Below are 21,818 nucleotides of genomic sequence, written 5' to 3'. Positions count from 1 at the left end.
CCAAATCCTAATCCTACTCTAACCCTAGAGTAAGTACATGATGTAGTTAATTAATATTACTCAGTACTTAAATATATAATTACACTGTAACAATGACACCTTAAAATATAGTGTAACTGTCTTTCCTTATGTAGGCTACTATACAATTAAATCATGTGAATGAGAAACCCTTTGTAGTGACTCTGAGCGCCGTCCTCTGGTCAAGTGTTGTCACTGCAGCTGTGTGTGTGCAGTATATTTCCCATCAGTGTGCGATCAGCGCTCAGTCAGTCCCGCAGCAGCATCCACTGCGACTGCAACACGAGGAGCCCATGTGAAACATAAGTTTCAATCTGCGCTGCTTTGCTGAGCTTTTCTCGCTCTCTCTCTCCTTAAATAGCGAGCGCTCCAGGACCTTTTACATGCATGATTGTTCCTCAGTACGGATCTGGCAGATTCCGTTATTTTAACTCAGCTGATAATTCTCTGGAAATCTATGAAGGATTATCCTCATCGAAAGCCATTTCAGTTTAATATGGAAAAATGTAATTCTTCATATTCAGTACGGCTACAGGGATGTTAATGCTGTTGTTGTGGGAAGTTTAATGCAGATGTTGTGTGATGGTGGGATATCATCAGCTGTAAGTGAATGAGGTAAGCAAATACTTTTATAGTTCGTGTTATTTGAGACTAACACTCTGCTGTTCATCATTTGTTTTTAATACAGTAGCCTAATATTTGACAACACATTATAGTACGTGTATTACATGATAATATTATATAATACAATCAATTATTAATAAACGTTTCATATACCGTAAAGTCTGACATAAATACATTTCATTCCTCAAGCAGTTCTTATTATTTTAGACTAAAACCTTCCTATTTGTAATGTATCTTAAATCAGGTGACCCACTGTTTGACAGTGTATCTTCATTGCATGTCTCTTCTCTTACAGTAACCATGGCTTACACCGGAGTGCAGAAGGCTTTGAAGAGCGATAAGTTAGATGAAGCTCAAGCTCTGGCCAAAAGCTGTGCAGGCAGACCAGACTTTCTTCCTTGTGATGGACTGTCCATCTGTGCGACACACAGCCACGGAAAGTGCTTCAAACTGCACTGGTGCTGCCATTTAGGCTGGTGTCACTGTAAGTAACCAACTTCTGACATGCATATACATTCTATTCTATTCTATTCTATTATACATTATGATACATTAGTAAGTGTGCACTGTTCTAAAATGAGAAGTGGTACAAAATATCATTCACTTCACACAATAATGCAGCTGATAGTATGATTAAAGATCACTACCCAAAAATTCTATATAGCGGAAAGTAATCTACTGTCCATCATCTTGCAGAAAAAATAGGTTATGTAGTTAATACATAATTTTCCATTTCCTTTTACTATTTATTTGAATCTCCTCTCTTGTAAGACAAGGTTCTATAAAAGCGTTCTGTCAGGAGATTCATGTATTCCCTTAGTATGTTTACAAGTTGTTTAATTCATAAAATTGAATTCAAATTAAAACCAAAATGAATTAAAACTAAATCCATGACATGATGCCATGATGGATTTTATTGATTTAGTTTTAATTCATTTTTTAATTAAATGTCATGAATTAAACATACTTCATGACTTAGATTTTTTTTAATAACCCATTAAACATGAAATTATTACGCAAGCTTTTAAAACATTTCTCCTTATATAGAACCTTTTGGGCACAAAGGGTTCTTTAAAATTGAGTCAAGAACCTTAAGGATCAATTAACCCAAATGAGTGTAGTGTTTCAAATATGACATTTATTTGAACAACATTATGCATTGCATCTATGATCACGCAACCTGTTTTGGGAACACTTATGAGCTTGTGATGTTATCAGTAACTGCACACGGATGCTTTTTCAGCGTTATATGTCTTCAGCTGTGCCTGAGCACAAGCTTGACAATTTCTTAATAAGCAAGATGTGTAGATCTCCCCAGACATATCTCAGAAGCAAATCCATTGTGAGAGTTCAAACCTCTATAGCTGACTTTATCAGAGCTTCCTGAACCTTGGCGTCACCTCTGTATTCTCCAGTCGTTAGCTGGACATGACCCTGAATCCACCAGTCATGAGCACGAATACACACAGGAAGCGTCTGCTCGGATCCTTGAGCAGGATGTTCACTTCCTCTAGTTCACGTCACTCTGACTGAGTTCAGGTCCCGAGTGATTGGAAAAGCTTTCATTGAGTTTTAAGGGAGGTAAATGTCAGTACGAACCCTTTAGAACTGTGTGAACAGATCAAACCGAATTTAATACCCTCTCATGACACTTCTGCCAAGGGAGCTGAACTTTATTAAGTTCAGCCATCAAATAATAAAAGATTATTATCCTCAACGGCCATCACAGTAGTTTTTGATTTCCTCTATATTTTCCTCTATATATTTTATTAGGCTACTGGTCAGTCCTATGTTTGTGATTACTTTTACAACACAGATAGGGTTACTCTGTTTATTTATTTATCTGATCAATAAAAGCATGTCTGTAATCAACATAAATTCTAATGTAACACTGGTCTACAAATGCAATCTCTTTGCATGCAGTTTTATCATTTTGTATGGTCGCATACATCCACAGTGTGAGATATGAGGTTGCAAAATAATGAATTTGGATTGTGGGATGGGAGTAGACACTCAGTGTTTTTTTTAATGTGTGTATTTCCTTTATCAGTTTGTACTCATGATGACAGCTGTAATCTGCCATTATTGCAAGAGAGACAGAGCATTATGTTAATGTGTGCTCGTGCTTTATCAGCCGGCACACTTGCCCTGTGAGAACTTCTGACTGGTGTGCCATTGTGAAAAGCATTAAATGTACCATAAAATTACAAACACAACAAGCTCACCCTGATATGTATTGTTTAGTAAGCCGGATCTGTTAAATAATTCATGGCTGGAAATCCTGGAGCTTTGTTGCGTAGTTGTAGAAACTAAGTCTTTTGAAATGACACCTTGCACAATTGACGACTGCTATTCACGATTCCATGCGTGGCTTATCATCAGGGGAAGAACTTTTCATTTTATGACTGATCTACAGATCTTTTGGTTTAGTGGAGATGTACACTTAAAGGGATAGTTCACCCAAAAATGAAAATTTTGTCATCAGTCAATCATTTACTAACCCTCAAGTTGTTCCAAACCTGTATGCATTTCTTTCTTCTGCTGAACACAAAAGAAGATATTTTGAAGAATGTTGATGGACAAACAGGTGATGTGCCCCATTGACTTTCATTGTATTTTATTTTATTTTTCAAATATGGAAGTCAATGGATCCCATCAACTGTTTGATTACCCATATTCTTCAAAATATCTTCTTTTGAGGGGGAGTTAATGATGTCAGAATTTTCATTTTTGGGTGAAATATCCCTTTAAGTTCGGGGTCAGAACTTTTTTTTTTGAAAGAAAGAAAGAAAGAAAGAAAGAAAGAAAGAAAGAAAGAAAGAAAGAAAGAAAAGAAAGAAAGAAAGAAAGAAAGTAATGAACACTTTTATTCAGCAAGGATGCATCAGTAAAGACTATTTTGAATCTATTTCAAGTAAATACCGTGGTTACACTTTACTGTGACGCATTGTGCTTAGTATGTAATTACAATAGATATACGGTTAGTGTTAGGGTTTAGTTTAGGGTTAGTTACTTGTAATAAGTATGCATAATTTACTGTTATTACTATAGTACGTAAATGTAGTAATGTGTAACTACGTCATCTTAAAGGAACACTCCACCGTTTTTTCATATTAAACTATGTTATTCCCTTAACTAAGACGAGTTGATACATACCTCTCTCGTCTCAGTGCGTGCACTCAATCGCTCTGGCGCGCGGCGACACTTTGATAGCATTTTGTTAGCTTAGCCCAGTTCATTCATTAGGATCCAAACAGAGATGAAGCTAGAAGCGACCAAACACCTCCACGTTTTCCCTATTTAAATACAGTTACACGAGTAGTTACACGACCAAGTATGGTGACACAAAATAAAACGTGGCGCTTTTCTAAGCGGGTAAAAAGGATAACTATAATGTTTGGCGGAATAGCACTTGGGAGCACTTCGACTCGGCGCAGTAAAAAGTCACGTTGGTTCTAGTGAGAGGGAGAGTTTTCAGGAGTGATGATATTACTGCGCCGAGTCGAAAACGTGGAGGTGTTTGGTCGCTTCTAGCTTCATGTCTGTCTGGATCCTAATGAATGAACTGGGCTAAGCTAAGTGCTATCAAAGTGTCGCCGCGCGCCAGAGCGATTGAGTGCACGCACTGAGACGAGAGAGGTATGTATCAACTCGTCTTAGTTAAGGTAATATGAAAAATATTAGTTAAGGGAATATGAAAAATATTATATTTTTTAATTTTTTTATTATATATATAATAATATTAATATGAAAAAAAACGGTGGAGTGTTCCTTTAAATTAAAGTTACCAATACTACTCTCTTGAAATTTCTATTTATCAAAAGAATATGAAAAAAGTTTCCACAAAAATGTTAAGCAGTACAACTGTTTTCAACATTAATAATAATAATAATAATAATAATAATAATAATAATAAAGTTTTCTTGAGCAGCAAATCAGCATATTAGAAGACTGAAGTAATGATTCTGAAAATCCAGCTTTACCATAACAGGATTTCCAAATAGATCACCTTTATTTTGAATTGTAATAATATTTCACGATATTTTTGTTTTTACTGTATTTTTTATCATACATTCAGCCTCGGTGAGCATCAGAGATTTCTTGTAAAAACATTTTTAAAAAATCTTACTGACCCCAAATCCCCAAAATTCTTTCTAATGCATTTCTGTTTCCATTCTAGACAAACAGTCTTTATTGTGTTGTTGTCTTGACTGTTCTTAGGGTGCAACGAGTGCCCCAACGGGACACCGCTGTGTTATGGTGTACATTGTGATGATTTATTAACATTGCTCTTGCACAGCACCATGATAACGACAGGTTTGCTGTGCTGTGCTGTGCTGTGTTTGGGTTTGACTGTACCCAGTCATCCTCTGAGCAAATCCAGGGCTGTGGTGAGAGAGCAGAAGCTGTGAGAGTGGCGTCTGCGCTCCAGGCGTGTACGTGCTGCTTAGTGATGTTATGTGGCCATGTGTGAAACGTCAAGAAGGAAGCCTCCTGTTTCTGGCTCTGTGCCTGCAGCTGCAGCTGTCAAACATTGATTTCCTCTCTGAGCTCCGTTCTGGCTTGGAGATCCGGTCCTTGTCCAACAGATTTATAAAACAAAGAACCGACAGAAGTCTGTAAATGAATGCCAAACCGTACAAGTGGAACCTCTATTGTTGATTGCACAGGAGAAAAGTGCGGTGAAATAATTGTGTTCCGCTCAGTTGAGATAGTCGGCACCCCCGTGCATTTTGGAGTCTCATTAGAATGTAATGAGTTTGTTTTGCTTTTGTGATTCTTTTGTTGTCTTTGCTTTTCTTGGCCAGATATGTTTATTAAGTTCCTCTCATGAATTTGATAAAGAAATCATATCAAATCTTGGGGCTGCAGGAATTGTTTGCTAGAACTATTATTATTTTCAACATTTAAATACCATTTATTAATAATATACTGTATTAGTATCTGTTTCATTACACTACCCAGATATTGTATGATTTCATTCAATTATTGCAGTATATATTATTATTTTGTATATCAGTACAAAAAGAGGATGTAAAATGCAGCACAAATAAATTGACAATTTTGTTTTTGAACGTTTTGAATCTGAATGAATATCTATCCACTAAAATTGATCAAACTCCCTGTAGTGCTTGATATGAGAGAGTCGTTACACTTTTTACTACTTTTAGTTAGTTAAACCCTGGAATAGTCATCTGTTTACAGCACCAAACACAAGATATTTGACAGTTGCTGTCCAATGCATTCTTAAGTGACCTGTATAAATCCGTTTTGGGGAAGTGAATGGGATGGATGGGGCTACTGTCATATTTTATCTCTGTAGAGCTGACTCTTGTATAATTCAGGGGATGCTTTCAAGAAAGAGAAAGACAGAGGGTGTGCATGTGAGAAAGACCTTTAGACAGAGAGATATGAGACAAGAGACTTACTGTCAAAGGCCATGAGCGAGTGAGTGGATGTGGATCTGGGCCTTAGATAACAGGGGATTAGTGTTGTCATAGATGTCCTGATCACACCCCGGCTGGATTCTGCAGATATGTGGAACGAAACGGAAATTAACTGTATGGTGCTTCCACCCCAAGAAAAAAAAAAAAAAAACATTACTGGTGTGCATCTTGAGACAAAACAATGGCAGTGACATATTTTAAGATATCTCAGTGTAAGTTGCTTTCAGTCTGTTTTCAATCTTTTTTAGTCTGGGAATACGTTTTAGCTTTGTCTGTGCAATCGGGGGATAGTAGCCTATTTTAACAAAGCTGCAAACAAGAGTTAGATCAGAAATCATCATATTATTGACACCAAAGCCATAAGCACATTCACGCGGGGGACTTACATGGATTCACGTGGGACACAGAATAAAATGGCATAAAAAAAAAAACTGCTTCATATTTTTTAAACGTGGGGTCAAAAATGGCCATTTGTTGAATTTTATTTAAACATATTATAAAATAAAAGCTAAAATGTCTATCTTGTTATCAGTACAACCTTTAAAACGTGTTTTTATTTGATATCACATGTGGTTTCAGTTCATTATATTCTATTCTAGGCCAAACTGGTTTAGTATGGGTTTACAGTCTGCAGACACCACAGTGACCTATTAGCTGTCTGATTAGATCTGTATTACAGTGAATGTTGTTAAATGTGTAGCTGTTGTAAGTAGTTTTTGGTGATTTTTTTCAAATCAGCTCTTAAAATGTGAAGAAAACACTTCCAAATCCAAAGTTTGGAACAGAGATTCCATTTAAAATGTACTGTGATGGCAAACAATAGAAAGCTATAATATAATATAATATAATATAATATAATATAATATAATATAATATAATATAATATAATATAATATAATATAATATAATATAATATAATATAATACTATAAGAGGCAGTCCAATTATGTAAAAGAGTGTTTATTCTATTATATGATATGATATATGTACATTTGTATTTATTGCTATTTTTGTATTTCATTTTGATTTGATTTTATAATTAACAGCCAACAGATTAATCATTTATTTCACATATTTGATCATTTGAAGTATTTGACGTGAATGGCCCTTAATTAAAGAGTAAATAAGAAACAACCAGGTGTACATATCAAAGCCTATGTAACATTCAGCATCTTGGCAGTTGCACTTTAATTTAAAAGCCAATCAAAACAGAAGTCATTTACAGTATACAGACGTTTAAAGCTACAGTAACAAAGGAAGGGTGGAAAATGATCATGTAAAACTCTTTTGGGGGCAAGAAACATTGACCTTAACATAGACTATGCAAAAAAGAAAAGAAAAAGGAAATGCTACAATGTTTTGAATAAGCATTAATTCATTCTGTGAAAGTAGTGCTGCAGCACTGTAATACAACCATTTTTTAAATCTCTCTTAAATTATTATTATGTAATGAAATATGTTTCAATGAATTACACTTGACTATTTTAGATTTTGATCTCTTTTCTGACAGCAAGTCCAAAGATGAACTAAACTGGTGTGCTGCAGTAGTTTTCATTAGCATGTAAATAGACGCCACAGGTTTTTGGATTACTGTCTCCATGTGAGATATTGATGTATTATGCTTTAATGAAAACAAAAATAAATGTATTTGTAAATGATGATGACTTTCAGACCAGAGGCTGCTGGCATTAATACTGCAGTGCACTGCAAGAGATTATACATAATGAAGCATCCTGGGAGTTTTAATGCAGTGCATATCTCCTTTTTTTTGTTTTAGTTACACTTAAAGTTTTGCTGGCTAAATATTCTCAAAGCCTTAGTTTGAATTTACTGCTTGCTTCAGCCTTGTTGAGGTAATAAAATTTTAGTACACGAATTAGTATGTGCTTTCTGATAGATATTCAGGTAACGATCTCCTTTTACTCTGTCTGTACAGGTAAATATGTGTACCAACCCATGACCAATGTGGCTCAGCTACCCAGCACACCTGTGCCGGTCGCTCCATCTGACTGTACCAACACCATTGATCTGTCCATCTCTCTGACTGAACGCTTCCTCCGCATCTCCCCCTGTTTCCTGCCACCGCCTTGTCCCGAGTCCCCGAAATACTGCAACATTGCCGAACTGTTTATCGATGACTACATTGTCAAACGCATCAACGGCAAGATGTGCTATGTTCAGCGGCCCCCAGTTCACACGGAGGCTCCTCTTAGCCCACCCCAGATAAACCCTGCTTGTCTGGTAGCACAGAAACAGCACACTGAAGACAAGCAGACAATTGAGGAGACCGTTAAAGGACCAAAAATGGGCCACTGCTCTTCGCCCTCCAGCTCTGAGGACTCGGGAATCAATGCTTTGGGAGGTCACTATCTGGAGTCCTATGAGGAAGAGTCTGAGGAAGAGGACGAACTTAGCATGGATGGACACTCCAGTCCGGGAAGTCTATGGGACCAGGATGAATGCACCCTACTGTCTCCTTCCAAATCCATTGTGGAGATTATTGAAAATATCGAAACTACTGTGTGATATTTCCAGACTGCATATTTTCTTTTTCTGTTCATTTCACATCTCTCTCTCTCTTTGTCTGACAAAAATTAACTCATTGTGTTAAAATAAATATTGTATGTAGAGGAAAATACTACACCCATAAAGACTTTGCTACACTTTACATTCGTCTCTAATCTATATTTCTGTTCTCATTTTGTCATATGATCCTATGTTTGAAGTTTAACAGCTCAGTTCTTGACTTTAAATCTGCACTACAGAAGACTTTTTTGAAAAAAAAAAGAAAAAAAAAAGATCCAAATACCATTATTGAGTGAGTACATAAAAAAAAAAAAAAAAACCTTTTCAGAATTGGGTTCTTGCCTTACCCCAATTCACTAAGCCATGGTGAATTATAGTTCTGTCATGACAACTCTCTGAGTGTTGGCATGGTAATGGATATGACAATGTTGATATATTTGATCTTGGCTGAATAGATGTGCTATGCTGCTGCTGCTTCTGTTGGGTATTTCTGCTGCTGCAGAGCAAGAACGGGACTTGCTACTGCCAATACATACACACGACACCCTGCTGTAGGCAAGTAGGACATGCTGTTGCTGTACAATATAGCGTACAAATTACCCATAGCGTATCTATACAGGTGGAGCTGGGGAAGTTGGAGGGTTTCTTAAAGCGCTCTGCAATGCTAAGGCAAATGTAAACCAAGTATTTGAAGGTTGAGCACTTGAGCTCATTGGCTACTGATACAGCAGGAACCAATCAGCTGTGCCCTATAGAGAATGGTGTGATTGCAAGCAGATTGAGTTAAGGACCTATTAGCCTGCACCATCTAGAGCAGGGTTCACCAATCTCGGTCCTGGAGGGCCACTGTCCTGCAGAGTTTAGCTCCAACCCCAATTAAACACACCTGAACCAGCTAATCAGGGTCTCATTAGGCATACTAGAAACTTTCAAACAGGTGTGTTGGAGCTGGTTGGAGCTAAACTCTGCAGGACAGCGGCCCTCCAGGACCGAGATTGGTGAACCCTGATCTAGAGTATCATGACATAACTTTGTATTAGTTTAGCAATTCATTCAAAATGAGAGCAACATGGGGTCATTTTTTTGAGTGGACAGGTGTTTGTGGGATATTTTTACGTCATTCGTCCTTCCATTTTTAAGTCATGTCAGTAAACCAAGCAAAGATGGTCGGGCTACTATTGTGGCAGACATGCTACTTGCTCAATTGACATATTTTCATCTTGTTGGACTTTCTTTTTACTATTAGTAAATTGTGGTGTAGCTAGTAAGATATGGTGATCACATGCAACCATGCAGATGACCATCAAACCTTCAAACCATCAGATTCATTTGCGCAGAAGACCAGTGTTGACTCACCACCAACATAAAAAGATAGTGTGTTCTACTTGAAGCGGCGAGTCTTTTCACGTAGTGTTTAAGCGTAGCGCGTCTGTGCACGTCACCACGTATCACACACATGACCAGCGTCGGCCAATAGTGAGCCTACGTGGTGACGTGCTACGCTTAAACACTAACAGTTACGTGAAAAGACTCGAGGCCCAGAGAGAAGGAAATGAAAAGTGGAATAAAGTCGTTATTTTTGTTTGTTTTAGCGCACAAAAAGTATTCTCTTCGCTTGATAAACTTAAGATTAAGCCACTGTAGTCACTTGGACTATATTAACGATCTCTTTAATAACTTCTCTGGGCCAGCAAGTTTCAGTCCCTTAGAAGCCTATGGAGGAGTGAGACAGCGCTCAGATTTAATCAAAAATATCTTAATTTGTGTTCCGAAGATGAACGAAGGTCTTACGGGGTTGGAACAACATGAGGGTGAGTAATTACTGACAGAATTATCATTTTTGGGTGAACTATCCCTTTAAGACATTTAGGCATTTCTTTATCAGGTTCACCATTCCTAATAGTTTGGGAGAGGAAAAGGGTTTGTTGGTATTTGATCATTTAACAGTCTAACTCTAAGTGCTGAAGATGACTGGCTTTTCGATTGACTTATGCAAGACCAATCAAAGCCCTCTACAGTGCTGACATAATGCATTTTCATCATGGTTAATCCTATTCCAATACACAGAACAAGAATAGGGCACATTGTGAACATTGGGTGCAAATTATATTCTTGCCGTTATAATTGATATTAGTCATAAATGTTCCCAGCAATTATGGCCATGATCGTCAAATTCTTTCCGTCAGTTCTCTTGGTCTAACAAAAAGGTGCAGGTGTCTTGATATAAAAGTTTCTTCTAGTTCTAGAGTCATTATCTTTAATATTATGGTGCTCACTCACTGAAAAGCTTTTTCTAAGGTCTTATTATTGTAATTTTCATGATTACACACCTAAAATGTTTTTCTTTTGCCTTAGTCATTTTAAGATGTCATAGCCTTTATATGTAAAATGTTCTTTAAATCCACAGAAAACCCTTAGATTCACATGCTCTGTTTCAGGATACAGCCTTTATGATAAATAATAATAATAAAATAAAAAAGGTGCCCAGATTAAGATACCAGCCAGATGGCACACTGCATTCAACTAGATATAGTCTAAACAGAGACAGGAGATTATGTTTATGTTCACTCTCAGTTTGATTGGTCAGTTTTTCCTGAGTTCAGATTAAACAATGGACATGTCAAATCTGATGAAATTTGCAAAGGTCATGATATTTTAGTGCATCTAGCAAATCAGCTTAGCCTGCTTGAAAAAAATATCTTTCCCCAAAAATGTTGTTTTAAAATGAAGTGCTATTTGAGTCTATCAGTGGATGATGGAAAAAAAAAAACCTTAAAGGGATAGTTCACCAAAAAATGAAAATTCTTTCATTAATTACTCACCCTCATATCTATCCAAATCTCTAAGACTTTCGCTCATCTTCGTAACACAAATGAAGATCTTTTTTATTTGATTTTTAACCTCCATTAAGAGCTACGCAATTTTGACGCTTCAAAAAGTTCATAAAGAGATCATAAAACCAATCCATATGGTTGGATTCCATTGGACTAATGGTTTAGTCCAAATTTTCTGAAGAGACACAATCACTTTATATGATGAACCAACACAGTCTCACCCCCAAACGTCACATACTGACGCGTCTTGACCAAACGGCAATATACGACGAAAAGGGTACCCCTAAAACGTCCGTATGTGACTATTCGGGTTATGGGTAGGTTTAGGTATGCGTTAGGGTACTGCTAAGAGGCGCTGCTGGTGCGCTTATGTCTTCGTCTCATATGGACGTTTTAGGGGTACCTTTTCGTCGTATATTGCCGTTTGGTCAAGACGCGTCAGTATGTGACGTTTTGGGGTGAGACCGGGCTGGATGAACAGATGGAAATTTAGGCTTTTATTCACATGTTGGAAACGGAAGCTCAAGCATGTTTGCTTGATGTGCGAGAACCACATTCATTCTTGTGTTACGCAGCACATTTGAGCTTCAGCAAGAACCAATGAGGTTCATTCGCGTGTTACGCAGCACATTTGAGCTTCCGAAAACCAATGAGATTTATTCTTGTGTTACGCAGTACGTTTGAGCTTCAACAAGAACCAATGAGGATTGTTCTCGCGCATCAAGCACATTTGGTTGAGCTGGTTGCTAAGGCATTGATGGGTGGTTATTTTCCTCTAAATGTGATTGTGAAAAGTAATAGCACACATTTTTTTTCATTTGAGGAATCAATCATATTCAAATCACAAACAGGATGAGGTATGTGCTGAAGTTATTACTAAAGGTGCATTTTTACCATTGTTCAGCAAATTTTAATGTGCAAAATCCAGTAATTTCAATAGGAATCCATGTGAACCAGGTGAAGTCAAAAGATTTCCAAACGCAGATTTCGCAACGGGTTCAATCTGGTCACACAAATTTACCACATTAAGCAACAGAAAACTGCTTGGTTTCAAAGGGACTTCTGTGTGAGCTATGCCTCTTACATTGCTATACCATTAACAATAGAGAATGGACCTTTTTTGCTGGCAAAATTTCACAGAAAGGTAAAGTTACAGATTAGTATGAGTGATAATAGTGATATTTGCCTTAATATTATCAAATTCTTACAATTCTTTCCCAAGTCACCATCAGAAACAGGTTTGTAGGTATGCAAAAACCTCACAAGCAACAGTCATATTGCACTGCATGCAGGCTGCTATATCAAAAACAGGGCATGCAATGTGCTTTAGTCATTCTTCAGTGGCTGGCCGGATGCAAACATCACCTGCAGTAGATACTGATTGATTTCTTCTCTGTGTGGTGTCATATTTGTTGGCACACTGTCTCTTACACTGCATTTTAATACAGCACTTATGTCTGACCATCTTTTGTTTTATAAACAAATAGTTCCTTTAAGTACTGTAATAGTTGCAAACAGAATGACATTAAAGGCACAGTTATCCCCCAAAATGAAAACTTTTTCAATGAAATTTTTTTTCAAACCCCTTTTTCCAGTGGAACACAAAAGGAAATATTTTGAAGAATGTTGATGGTGCTCTTTTCCATACAACAAAAGCATATAGTCACCAGTCACTTCTTGCACCTTAAAAACTTTTCCTTTTGCGTTCCATGTAAGAAAGAAAGTCATTCAGGTCTAAAACGACATGAAGGCAAGTAAATAATGACAAAATTTACATTTGAGGGTGAATTATCCATTTAATTACACAGAGAAAACACAAGCAATCTTAAAGGGGGGGGGGGGTGAAATGCTATTTCATGCATACTGAGTTTTTTACACTGGTAAAGAGTTGGATTCCCATGCTAAACATGGACAAAGTTTCAAAAACTAAGTTGTACGTTGGAACAAAAATACTCCTTCCGGTTTGTCACAAGTTTCGGAAAGTTTTTTTCGAGTATGGCTCTGTCTTACGTAAGATAGGGCGGAATTTCCTTATATGGGTCCTAAGGGCACTTCTCCGGTAAGATCGCGGCCGCGCGCGCACTCGTAGACTAGAGCAAGAGAGTGAAAGCAGTTCGCCATCAAAGCGCCCTGCCCGGCTTTTGGGAAGTCAATGTCACCAAAGAAGTGTGTTTTTGGTTGCCAGGGCAAGACAACCCTGCACAGATTCCCAAAGAACCCAGCGTTAAGGAACCCGTGGATGGAGTTTGTTTTCCTGAGCATAAACGGAGTTGTGTAAGACTGTTGTTCCCTGCATTTCGACGATGATTGTTTTATAAACAAAGCCCAGATCCACGGATTTGCAGATCGTCAGACACGGCCCGCCCCCAGCCGCTCGGTTTTTTCCGGAAAGACTCGGTACAGCCTATCTTTCTGTTAAAAATTTAATAAAACAAAAGACTTTTTGGAGATATGAAGGATGCAATATTACTCTATAGGTACTCAAGATTAACAGGAGATTGAGTGAAAATGAGCATTTCACCCTCCCTTTAATTATAATTTGACATTTATTGCCCTCATTATAAATGCACGCTGCATAAAGAATTTTAAAAAATCAGAACATCAAATGGCAGGTTCATCCTTTTGGTTTTCCAACATCGCTTTGCATGTGTCCTTTTCAGAGATGACATATTCCTCTGAAATTATGAATATTTTAATACATAAGCCCACACCAGACTGAGCACACACACACACACTGAGTCAGCTCAATGAAATCACACACACGCAAGCGCATGTGCCGAATGATGTGCAATCTCATGGGCAGAGAGAACATCCCCCCCCCCCCCCACACCCCACACACCACACACAGAACATTCTTATTTTCAGGACAATCTTTTTTCTCTCCTTCGTTGCAGGAATAATTTCCCTCTGATTGAGGTAAATCAAGCCACTACTGGATCGGGAACTCACCAATAGTTCACCTGATAAACAGCTGCCACAGTCTGTGTTCCGTATGCAGACCTCTGTGGGAGATCTGGGTTTGATAAGCTCCATAAATGTCTCTGAGTCACCCGCCGAGCCCTCAGTTGCACTTCCCCTGTAAAATATTCATTGCTTTTCTCTTCTCCTCAAAGATTGTTTTTTTGGGGGTTGTTGTTTTTCTTCAACATGGCCCTGACTCCACAGTCCGCAGTCTATTCAAACATTCACTACACTAACCGTGCACAAACAGAGATTTTTCAAGGAAAACCAATGCTGATGAGACAGGGTCAAATTCATTTATACCTTATGAATTGACAGTAGCACAGATGTTTATTGTTCTGAGTGTGTTATTAGCCCTCCCGGGTAAGAATACATTCATAATAGTGTGAGTCGGTGTCTTCTTGAAAACGATTTCAGCGGTCAGATGATACTATGAATCTGATTAAGGTAATAGTTTTGAAGTGTCTCTCTGTTCATTGAAGTCTGAAGACTTCTGACCCTGAAGCATTAGATAACCGGCTGTGAAAGGAAAGATCATCTTACTGATGCTTTTATCTCCAACGGTTTTAATAATCCACTCCGAACATTTAGAATCTTACATACTGCAATTTTTTTTTTAAACAAAAATAAAAAATGAGACTACACATAATTCCTTTCAAAACTAAATTTTATTTATTTATAAACAGCTAAAGCATCGGCATTCATGCCCAAAGGTTCTTAAATGGGGCAAATTATTTTGGTTATTATCCTCACTTGTAACTTATACTCATTATTATGAAGTGCTTATTAATTATTCATGAAAATATGAATAATTCATATTCATGAGTGTTTTTTCCTGACAAAATCTGTAATCAGTCTATATTCAAATTATAGCACAAGTGTTTTACTCCATTTTATTGAAGCACTTGTGACAAATGAGCCACTCAATCTATGAGAGAATAGCACAATAGCAGCTTTTCAGATTTTCATTGTTCTAAATGCTTAAACAAAATGATACCCAAAAAAGAGTGCTGAAAGTAGGATAAATATTGGGTATGTTTATGTTCAAAATGTTTTCAGTATGCTTTTATGTCTAGAAACCATCTCTTGCACGTAGTACATATTGCATTATAGGAGAACAAATGTAGTGTTTACTGTCATTGTGCAGTCTTCCCTTGGTGTAGTCACACTTAGAAAGTCGTATGCATGTATATGTTGCTGTGATTGTATATTTTCCAAAAATTTGAGCAGTATGTGTTTAGAAGGCTACTGTCCAGGAAAAAAAGATAATTGAACACATACACTTTTTGTGTTCCCTTTATATGGAGTGATTTGTCACAATGGAACCTGCCATTACACAACCTACTATTGACTTTTCAACTACATTTAAACACAAAAGTAAAAATGTTATAAATGTGTGCCATACCAGTGTGGTTTCATTGTGTTCACTTATCTAACCAACATTTATTTGTCATTTTATTTAATTCTTTAAAAAAAATCTAATTTAAGAGGGTTTTAAACAAGGTGTAATTGGTGTTTGGCTCAGATCCTTACTGTTAAGATAAAGCTGTTTTTGACTTCACTGACAATCCCAGGTCTTCCCAATTCTGTGCATATACTTATAGTTCATGTATTCGTAAAAACACGTTGCAAATACTCTTCGAAGCTGCACACCAAACCGTTAAAGGTAGAGCCAGCCATAAAGTATGCTAATGTAGAGCAGCCTATTTCACAGGTACATCTGGACTCCCTCTCCCCCTCTCATTTCCTCTCATATCCAAAACTGAGCAATTTTCTCCTCCATTCAATATATGGAAATGAAATGGTAACAAAACCCGGCGGCCGTCGTCAAATTCTCGAGGGAGTTGAATATGGCAGACTCATTTGTGTTTGAATGGCCGAGTGCAGTGGGGAAACCGTGAGGGAAGGGCTGGGCTGGCAAACACAACTCTGCTGATGAAGTACCATGTAAATGGGGCTGTAGACTGTGCAGATGGGGGCTCAGCAGATGGTTTTCCACATCACAGGGACGTGTGCCACGTTGACCTGGAGTACGGCACGCTGGCGGTTTTCCCCTCTCATCACCTCTCCACCCCCAGTCTATTATCATGAGAAAGAGCAGCATGCTCGCTGGCGGTGAATACTGATGGGCTTTGTGATGATAAGTGGAAGGCCATTGTGGCTGGATTATGTTTAATGACAGATGTGCTAAGTGCTTGTTTTGGTGATTTGGTTTGTGTGCTTTTATAGATTGTCTGATGTGGGCTCAATCTATGCTGTTGTTCTTAAATGCCAAGCATTTTATCAATGTACAGGCCAGCAAAAGGTTTTTTTGTTGGGGTTTTTTTTCAGAGAAAGGTTTATCAATAGAAAGCAGTGACACTCTGTGAGCTTTTGTAATGAGCGGTTATTTTAGTCCAACCATTTTTCAGCATCTCAGCAGTTCTCTCCACTCTTAATTTTCACCATTTTCCCTCCAGAAAACATGAGAAATAAAGCCCATGGTAAAAAAAACATATTCGGTGGTGTTGTTGTTGTTGTTTTTTTTGTTTTTTTTACTATTGTTGTTGTTTAACAAAATAGTACAAAACAGTATATTAGATATTTAAGTATGAAATAAAAAAAATAAAAAAATTGCATACATGTTGCATGCAAATGACAAAAATAAATAAATAAATAAATAATGCACCATGACTTATTAGTGTTAACAATTTGGTATTACAATGGCATAATTTCTTTTAAATACCTAAAAACAATTTTTTTAAATATTATAATTTAAAAATTATTATACACCTGTGAAAAATAATAGTAAAATATATGAAATATGTATTGAAATATCATTATTGTGTAAATAAGTCTATAATTTATTATAAAGTTTGCATATCTATTGCATGACAAAAAAAAAAAAAAATATTGCAACATAACTGTCCAGACTCATTGCCTTGCCGTTTTGCATTAGAAAATTTGTTTTATTCTCTCCGAGCGTTGGTAAATCCAACTCTAATCAGTAAACCTTCCCATGGGACAGAGACAAATTGCTCTCTTGAATCCTGTCGAACATCTGCAAAGCTCCAGATTCAGTGGACACAAGCCTATTTGAGCCGTCACTGTTAATCCCTCTGTTTCAGGAAGAATCCTAATCAACACTGAAAGTGAGTGATGGATGATCACTGTCAACCTCTCTATCGCTCCTCTCTCATTTCTGCCTCAGCCTGTCTCCTTAGACCCTGAATAATAACTTTCTAAACAGACAACAGTTCATAAGTTCATCTGTTCAGAAGCTCAAGTACCTCATGCCAGCCCTCTGAACATTTTAATGTATTTAGGAGCCATTACCTCTGATGCTTAGATGTGTTAGGCTCCTATAATCTTTGTTAGTTTTATATCCCTCTAGGGCAATAAAAAAGTTTTTTATTCTTCTGGGGCAATAAAAAGACTGATTATACTCAGTCTCAATATTTCTGGTGCCAGTTTTGATCTCTCAAACACTCTAGCATCACCATTTGCATTTAGTGGATGATGGCATGCATCATTGAAACTGATGGCAAGAATGCCATACAGACAGGAAGGCATGTTTATTCATAATGCTTTTACTTAATGAAATAACTTTTTGTCATTAGCCATTTGTCATGTAACCATACCCTAAGCCAGGGATGGGCAACTTCGGTCCTGGAGGGCCACTATCCTACAGAGTTTAGCTCCAACCCTGAAAAAATCACCTGCCTGTAACTTTCTAATAATCCTGAGGACCTTGATTAGCTTGTTCAGGTGTGTTTGATTAGGGTTGAAGCTAAACTCTGTAGGACATTGGCCCTCCAGGACCGAAGTTGCCCATCCCTGCCCTAAGCGCACCTGGTTTTGTCATTCTGCAATTGTTTTTTAAACAAATTTGAGTTACGCCCAGTTTTTAACAAAATTAGCTCAGTTCATATTTAGATGAAGTCTCACTAATTCGATTTTTGAAGCGTAAAACCATTTGACTAAACATTGTAAAAACTAAAGTTGCCTCAAATATACTCACGGAACTTCAAAATGTATTTTAAGTGCCCTAGGGTGACCGGTGGAACCATTGACAGTTGTTGCGGTTCTTACAGGTTATTGTAAGATCTGTAAATATTTTAAGTGGTTCCTGGAGGATCCCTTTCATAAAAGCCAGCATCTGGAGGAACCCGAAGGTTCTTAAACCTTAAACATTTATTATTAGCCTATTATTATTATTATACTTAAAGGGTTAGTTCACCCAAAATTGAAAATTCTGTCAGTAATTACTCACTCTCATGTTGTTCCAACCCTGTAAGACTTTTGTTCATCTTTGGAACACAAATTAAGATATTTTTGATGAAATCTGAGAGCTGGCTCACTCCTTCATAGGCTGCAATGTAATTGCATCTGCCAGCCCAGAAAAGTTAGTAAAGAGATCGTTAATATAGTCCAAGTGACTACAGTGGCTCAACCTCAAGTTTATCAAGCGACGAGAATACTTTTTGTGCGCAAAAGAAACGAAAATAACGACTTTATTTAACTATTCATTTTCTTCCGTATGGGCCTCTGACGTGAGTTCACGAGGGCGCCACGTCGCATGCGCGAGAACTTAGAAGATGACGCCGATGGGTCTCGATAGTGTTTAAAATGGTTCTAAAGTGTGCATTTCCTGGATGTCCGAATCGATAAGTGCCTTATCAGTGCCGCAAAATGAATGGCTTACCTTTCACACTTTCCCATCAAATGATCGTGAGTGTTATCTTCTCATGCGTTGTGGTGCTCTCGTGAACTCACATCAGAGGCCCATACAGAAGAAAATGAATAGTCAAATAAAGTCGTTATTTTATTTTTTATTTTTTTTGGCGCACAAAAAATATTCTTGTCACTTGATAAACTTAAGGTTGAGCCACTGTAATCACTTGGACTATTTTAAACATTGTCTTTACTAACTTTATGGGCCGGCAGATGAAATTACCAGCCGGAGGAGTGAGCCAGCTCTCAGATTTCATCAAAAATATCTTCATTTGTGTTCTGAAGATGAACCAAAGTCTTACGGGGTTGGAACAACATGAGGGTGAGTAATTACTGACAGAATTTTCATTTTTGGGTGAACTAACCCTTTAAGTTTATAGATTCATATTTTTCATATACCCATGTTTTATAGATTCATTTAAACCTTAAACAACAACAATAAGAAGAAGAAGCAGGAGAAAAGTTTTATGCTTTGGGAGGCACCCAAAGCAGGTCCACACAGTGCTTCATATAAGAGTTCCTCAGGAAACCTGTGTGGCTCCTCAGAGAACACTGTAAAAAGTGAACAGTAGATCAACCTAAAAAAATTACTTCAATTGGTAACACCTAAAGAAATTAAGTTTTCTCAACTTAAATTATCACGTTTTTCACAATAAAACGTGATAATTTAAGTTGAGAAAACTTAATTTCTTTAGGTGTTACCAATTGAAGTAATTGTTTTAAGTTGATCCAACTATTCACTTTTTACAGTAAACCGCCCCTTTTGAAATGGTGCTTAGAGGATCTACAGACGGTTCCGCCGGTGTGGCAAAGTGAAGAACCCCAAAATGTTCCTCTAGGCACCTTTTGTTTTTACAGGAAAGAAAGGTTGTACATTTTAAATGTGCTTATCTGTTCAAAGCTACATATATTCTCACCGAGGCTGCATTTATTTGATCAAAAGAGCAATATTGTGAAATATTATTACAATTTAGAATAACTGTTTTCTGTTTTAATATATTTTAAAATGTGATGTCAGAGCTGAATTTTCAGCATCATTACTCCAGTCTTCAGTCACATGATCATTCAGAAATCATTCTAATTATTCTCAATTATTATTGGTGCTCAATTATTAATAATGGTTCTTATCATTATCAATGTTGAAAACAGTTTTTGCTGCTTATTTTTGTGGAAACTGTAAAATATATTTTTCTGGGTTCTTTGATGAATATAAAGATCAAATGAACAGCATTTATTTAAAATAGAAATCTTTTGTGACATTATACATGTCTATATTGTCACTTGAATCAATGTAATGCATCCTTGTTGAATAAAAGTATTAATTTCTATTTTTCAACATTGATAATCGTAAATGTCATCAAATCAGCATATTAGAATGATTTCTGAAGAATCATGTGACACTGAAGACCGGAGTAATGATGCTGAAAATTCAGCTTTACCATCACAGGAATGAATTTTAAAATGTATTCAAATAGAAAAATGTCATATTAAATTTGAATAATATTTCACAATATTATAGTTTTTATTGTTTTTGATCAAATAAATGCAGCCTTGGTGAGCATGAGAGACTTCTTTCATAAACATGAAACAAATCTTAATTGTTCAAAACTTCTGACCACCACTGTACATCATGAATATTTTAAATTCATACTCCAATAACAGACTGCAGTTCAACTCTATCACTCAGCACTTTTGTGTTGTCTGAATATTGATCATATTTGATGTAAATCTCTCTCTTTTATAATCAGCAGTAGCCACTTTGAAGGTTGGACCACTTGGGTGAACATCGCTTGCATGCTAAATAAGCCTGACTGCTTATTGAAATTTTCATATGGTTTCTTGTTTGTCAGCAATTGTGGGTTTGATGCTGAAGAGAGATCTGGTTAGGCTTTGGATAGCCTGTTTGAGGAAAGAAGATGTGTGTTTTCAGCACAGATAGCTGAAGTTGCAGGTCAGTTGAGTGAATTTAATGAGGTGGATGTGCAATAAAACTCATGACACAGTGCTTGGCACTACATTTCCCCTCTGCTCCCTTCACGCCCAAATCCCGGCCCACCTAACTAATGATTTAGAAAGTAAACGGGAGAATATATGACGTGTATGTGTGAGTGAGTGTGGAGGGCTGAATACAGAAGAGAATAGGTGAATTATCATAATCTTCAAAATGAAGAATCTTTGGGGAAAAAGAAACAGGCCTCTAAAAAATGTTAAATGTGAGAGTGAAAGATGTTTAATTCTTGTTACAAGATGCTTGGAAAACCTAAATAATGGAGGGAATGATAAAGGCTAAAGAATTAGCTTTCATAACTTTTTTTGTGTCCTGTCAGCTCATTTTGTCTGGGTTTCTCTTATCTTTGTTGATTGTCTAGGTCTTAAAAAATGCCGTCTTTCCCCACAGTATTTAACAACATTCATACTCCATTATGTTCTGTTGTCTAAGCATGGTATTTTGCTGTGTGTCAGATCTGTAGAAGTACATCTAATTAAGACCAAACTGCTTGCTTGCATTTTTTCCACTGTCTTGGATCTAGAAAATCTCAAAAACATTCTCAATGTTAAGTTATCCGCTCCTTCTCCTAAAACTTTAACATTTAGTTTATATGAAATGACATTAAATTTGCATGTTATTGAGTAATGGAATGTCAATTAACAATGCTGAACCTTGGGGTATCACATGACATAGATAAACTTACCTC

The 21,818-nt window shown here is 37.0% G+C and overlaps 1 protein-coding gene across 1 annotated transcript; it reads left to right on the top strand.

Moving 5' to 3' along the window:
- The first annotated feature begins 231 nt into the window (after nucleotides 1–231).
- On the top strand, nucleotides 232–8,916 carry LOC307164718 (UPF0524 protein C3orf70 homolog B). Its single transcript, XM_079881778.1, has 3 exons — nucleotides 232–633; nucleotides 938–1,126; nucleotides 8,025–8,916. The coding sequence occupies exons 2-3, from the start codon at nucleotides 943–945 to the stop codon at nucleotides 8,612–8,614; spliced, it is 774 nt and encodes a 257-aa protein (XP_079737904.1). The 5' UTR covers nucleotides 232–633; nucleotides 938–942; the 3' UTR covers nucleotides 8,615–8,916.
- The last annotated feature ends 12,902 nt before the right edge of the window (nucleotides 8,917–21,818 follow it).

This window comes from Squalius cephalus, assembly GCF_949319135.1.
Source record: "Squalius cephalus genome assembly, chromosome: 9".
Classification (NCBI taxonomy): domain Eukaryota; kingdom Metazoa; phylum Chordata; class Actinopteri; order Cypriniformes; family Leuciscidae; genus Squalius; species Squalius cephalus.
Note: the sequence above shows the minus strand (reverse complement) of the source record. Positions and strands in the feature narration are given on the sequence as shown.

Coding starts and splice junctions, on each gene's coding strand:
- LOC307164718 (XM_079881778.1), top strand. CDS start 943: ATGGCTTACACCGGAGTGCAGAAGGCTTTGAAGAGCGATAAGTTAGAT. Junction 1,127..8,024: donor CCATTTAGGCTGGTGTCACT/GTAAGTAACCAA, acceptor CTGTCTGTACAG/GTAAATATGTGTACCAACCC.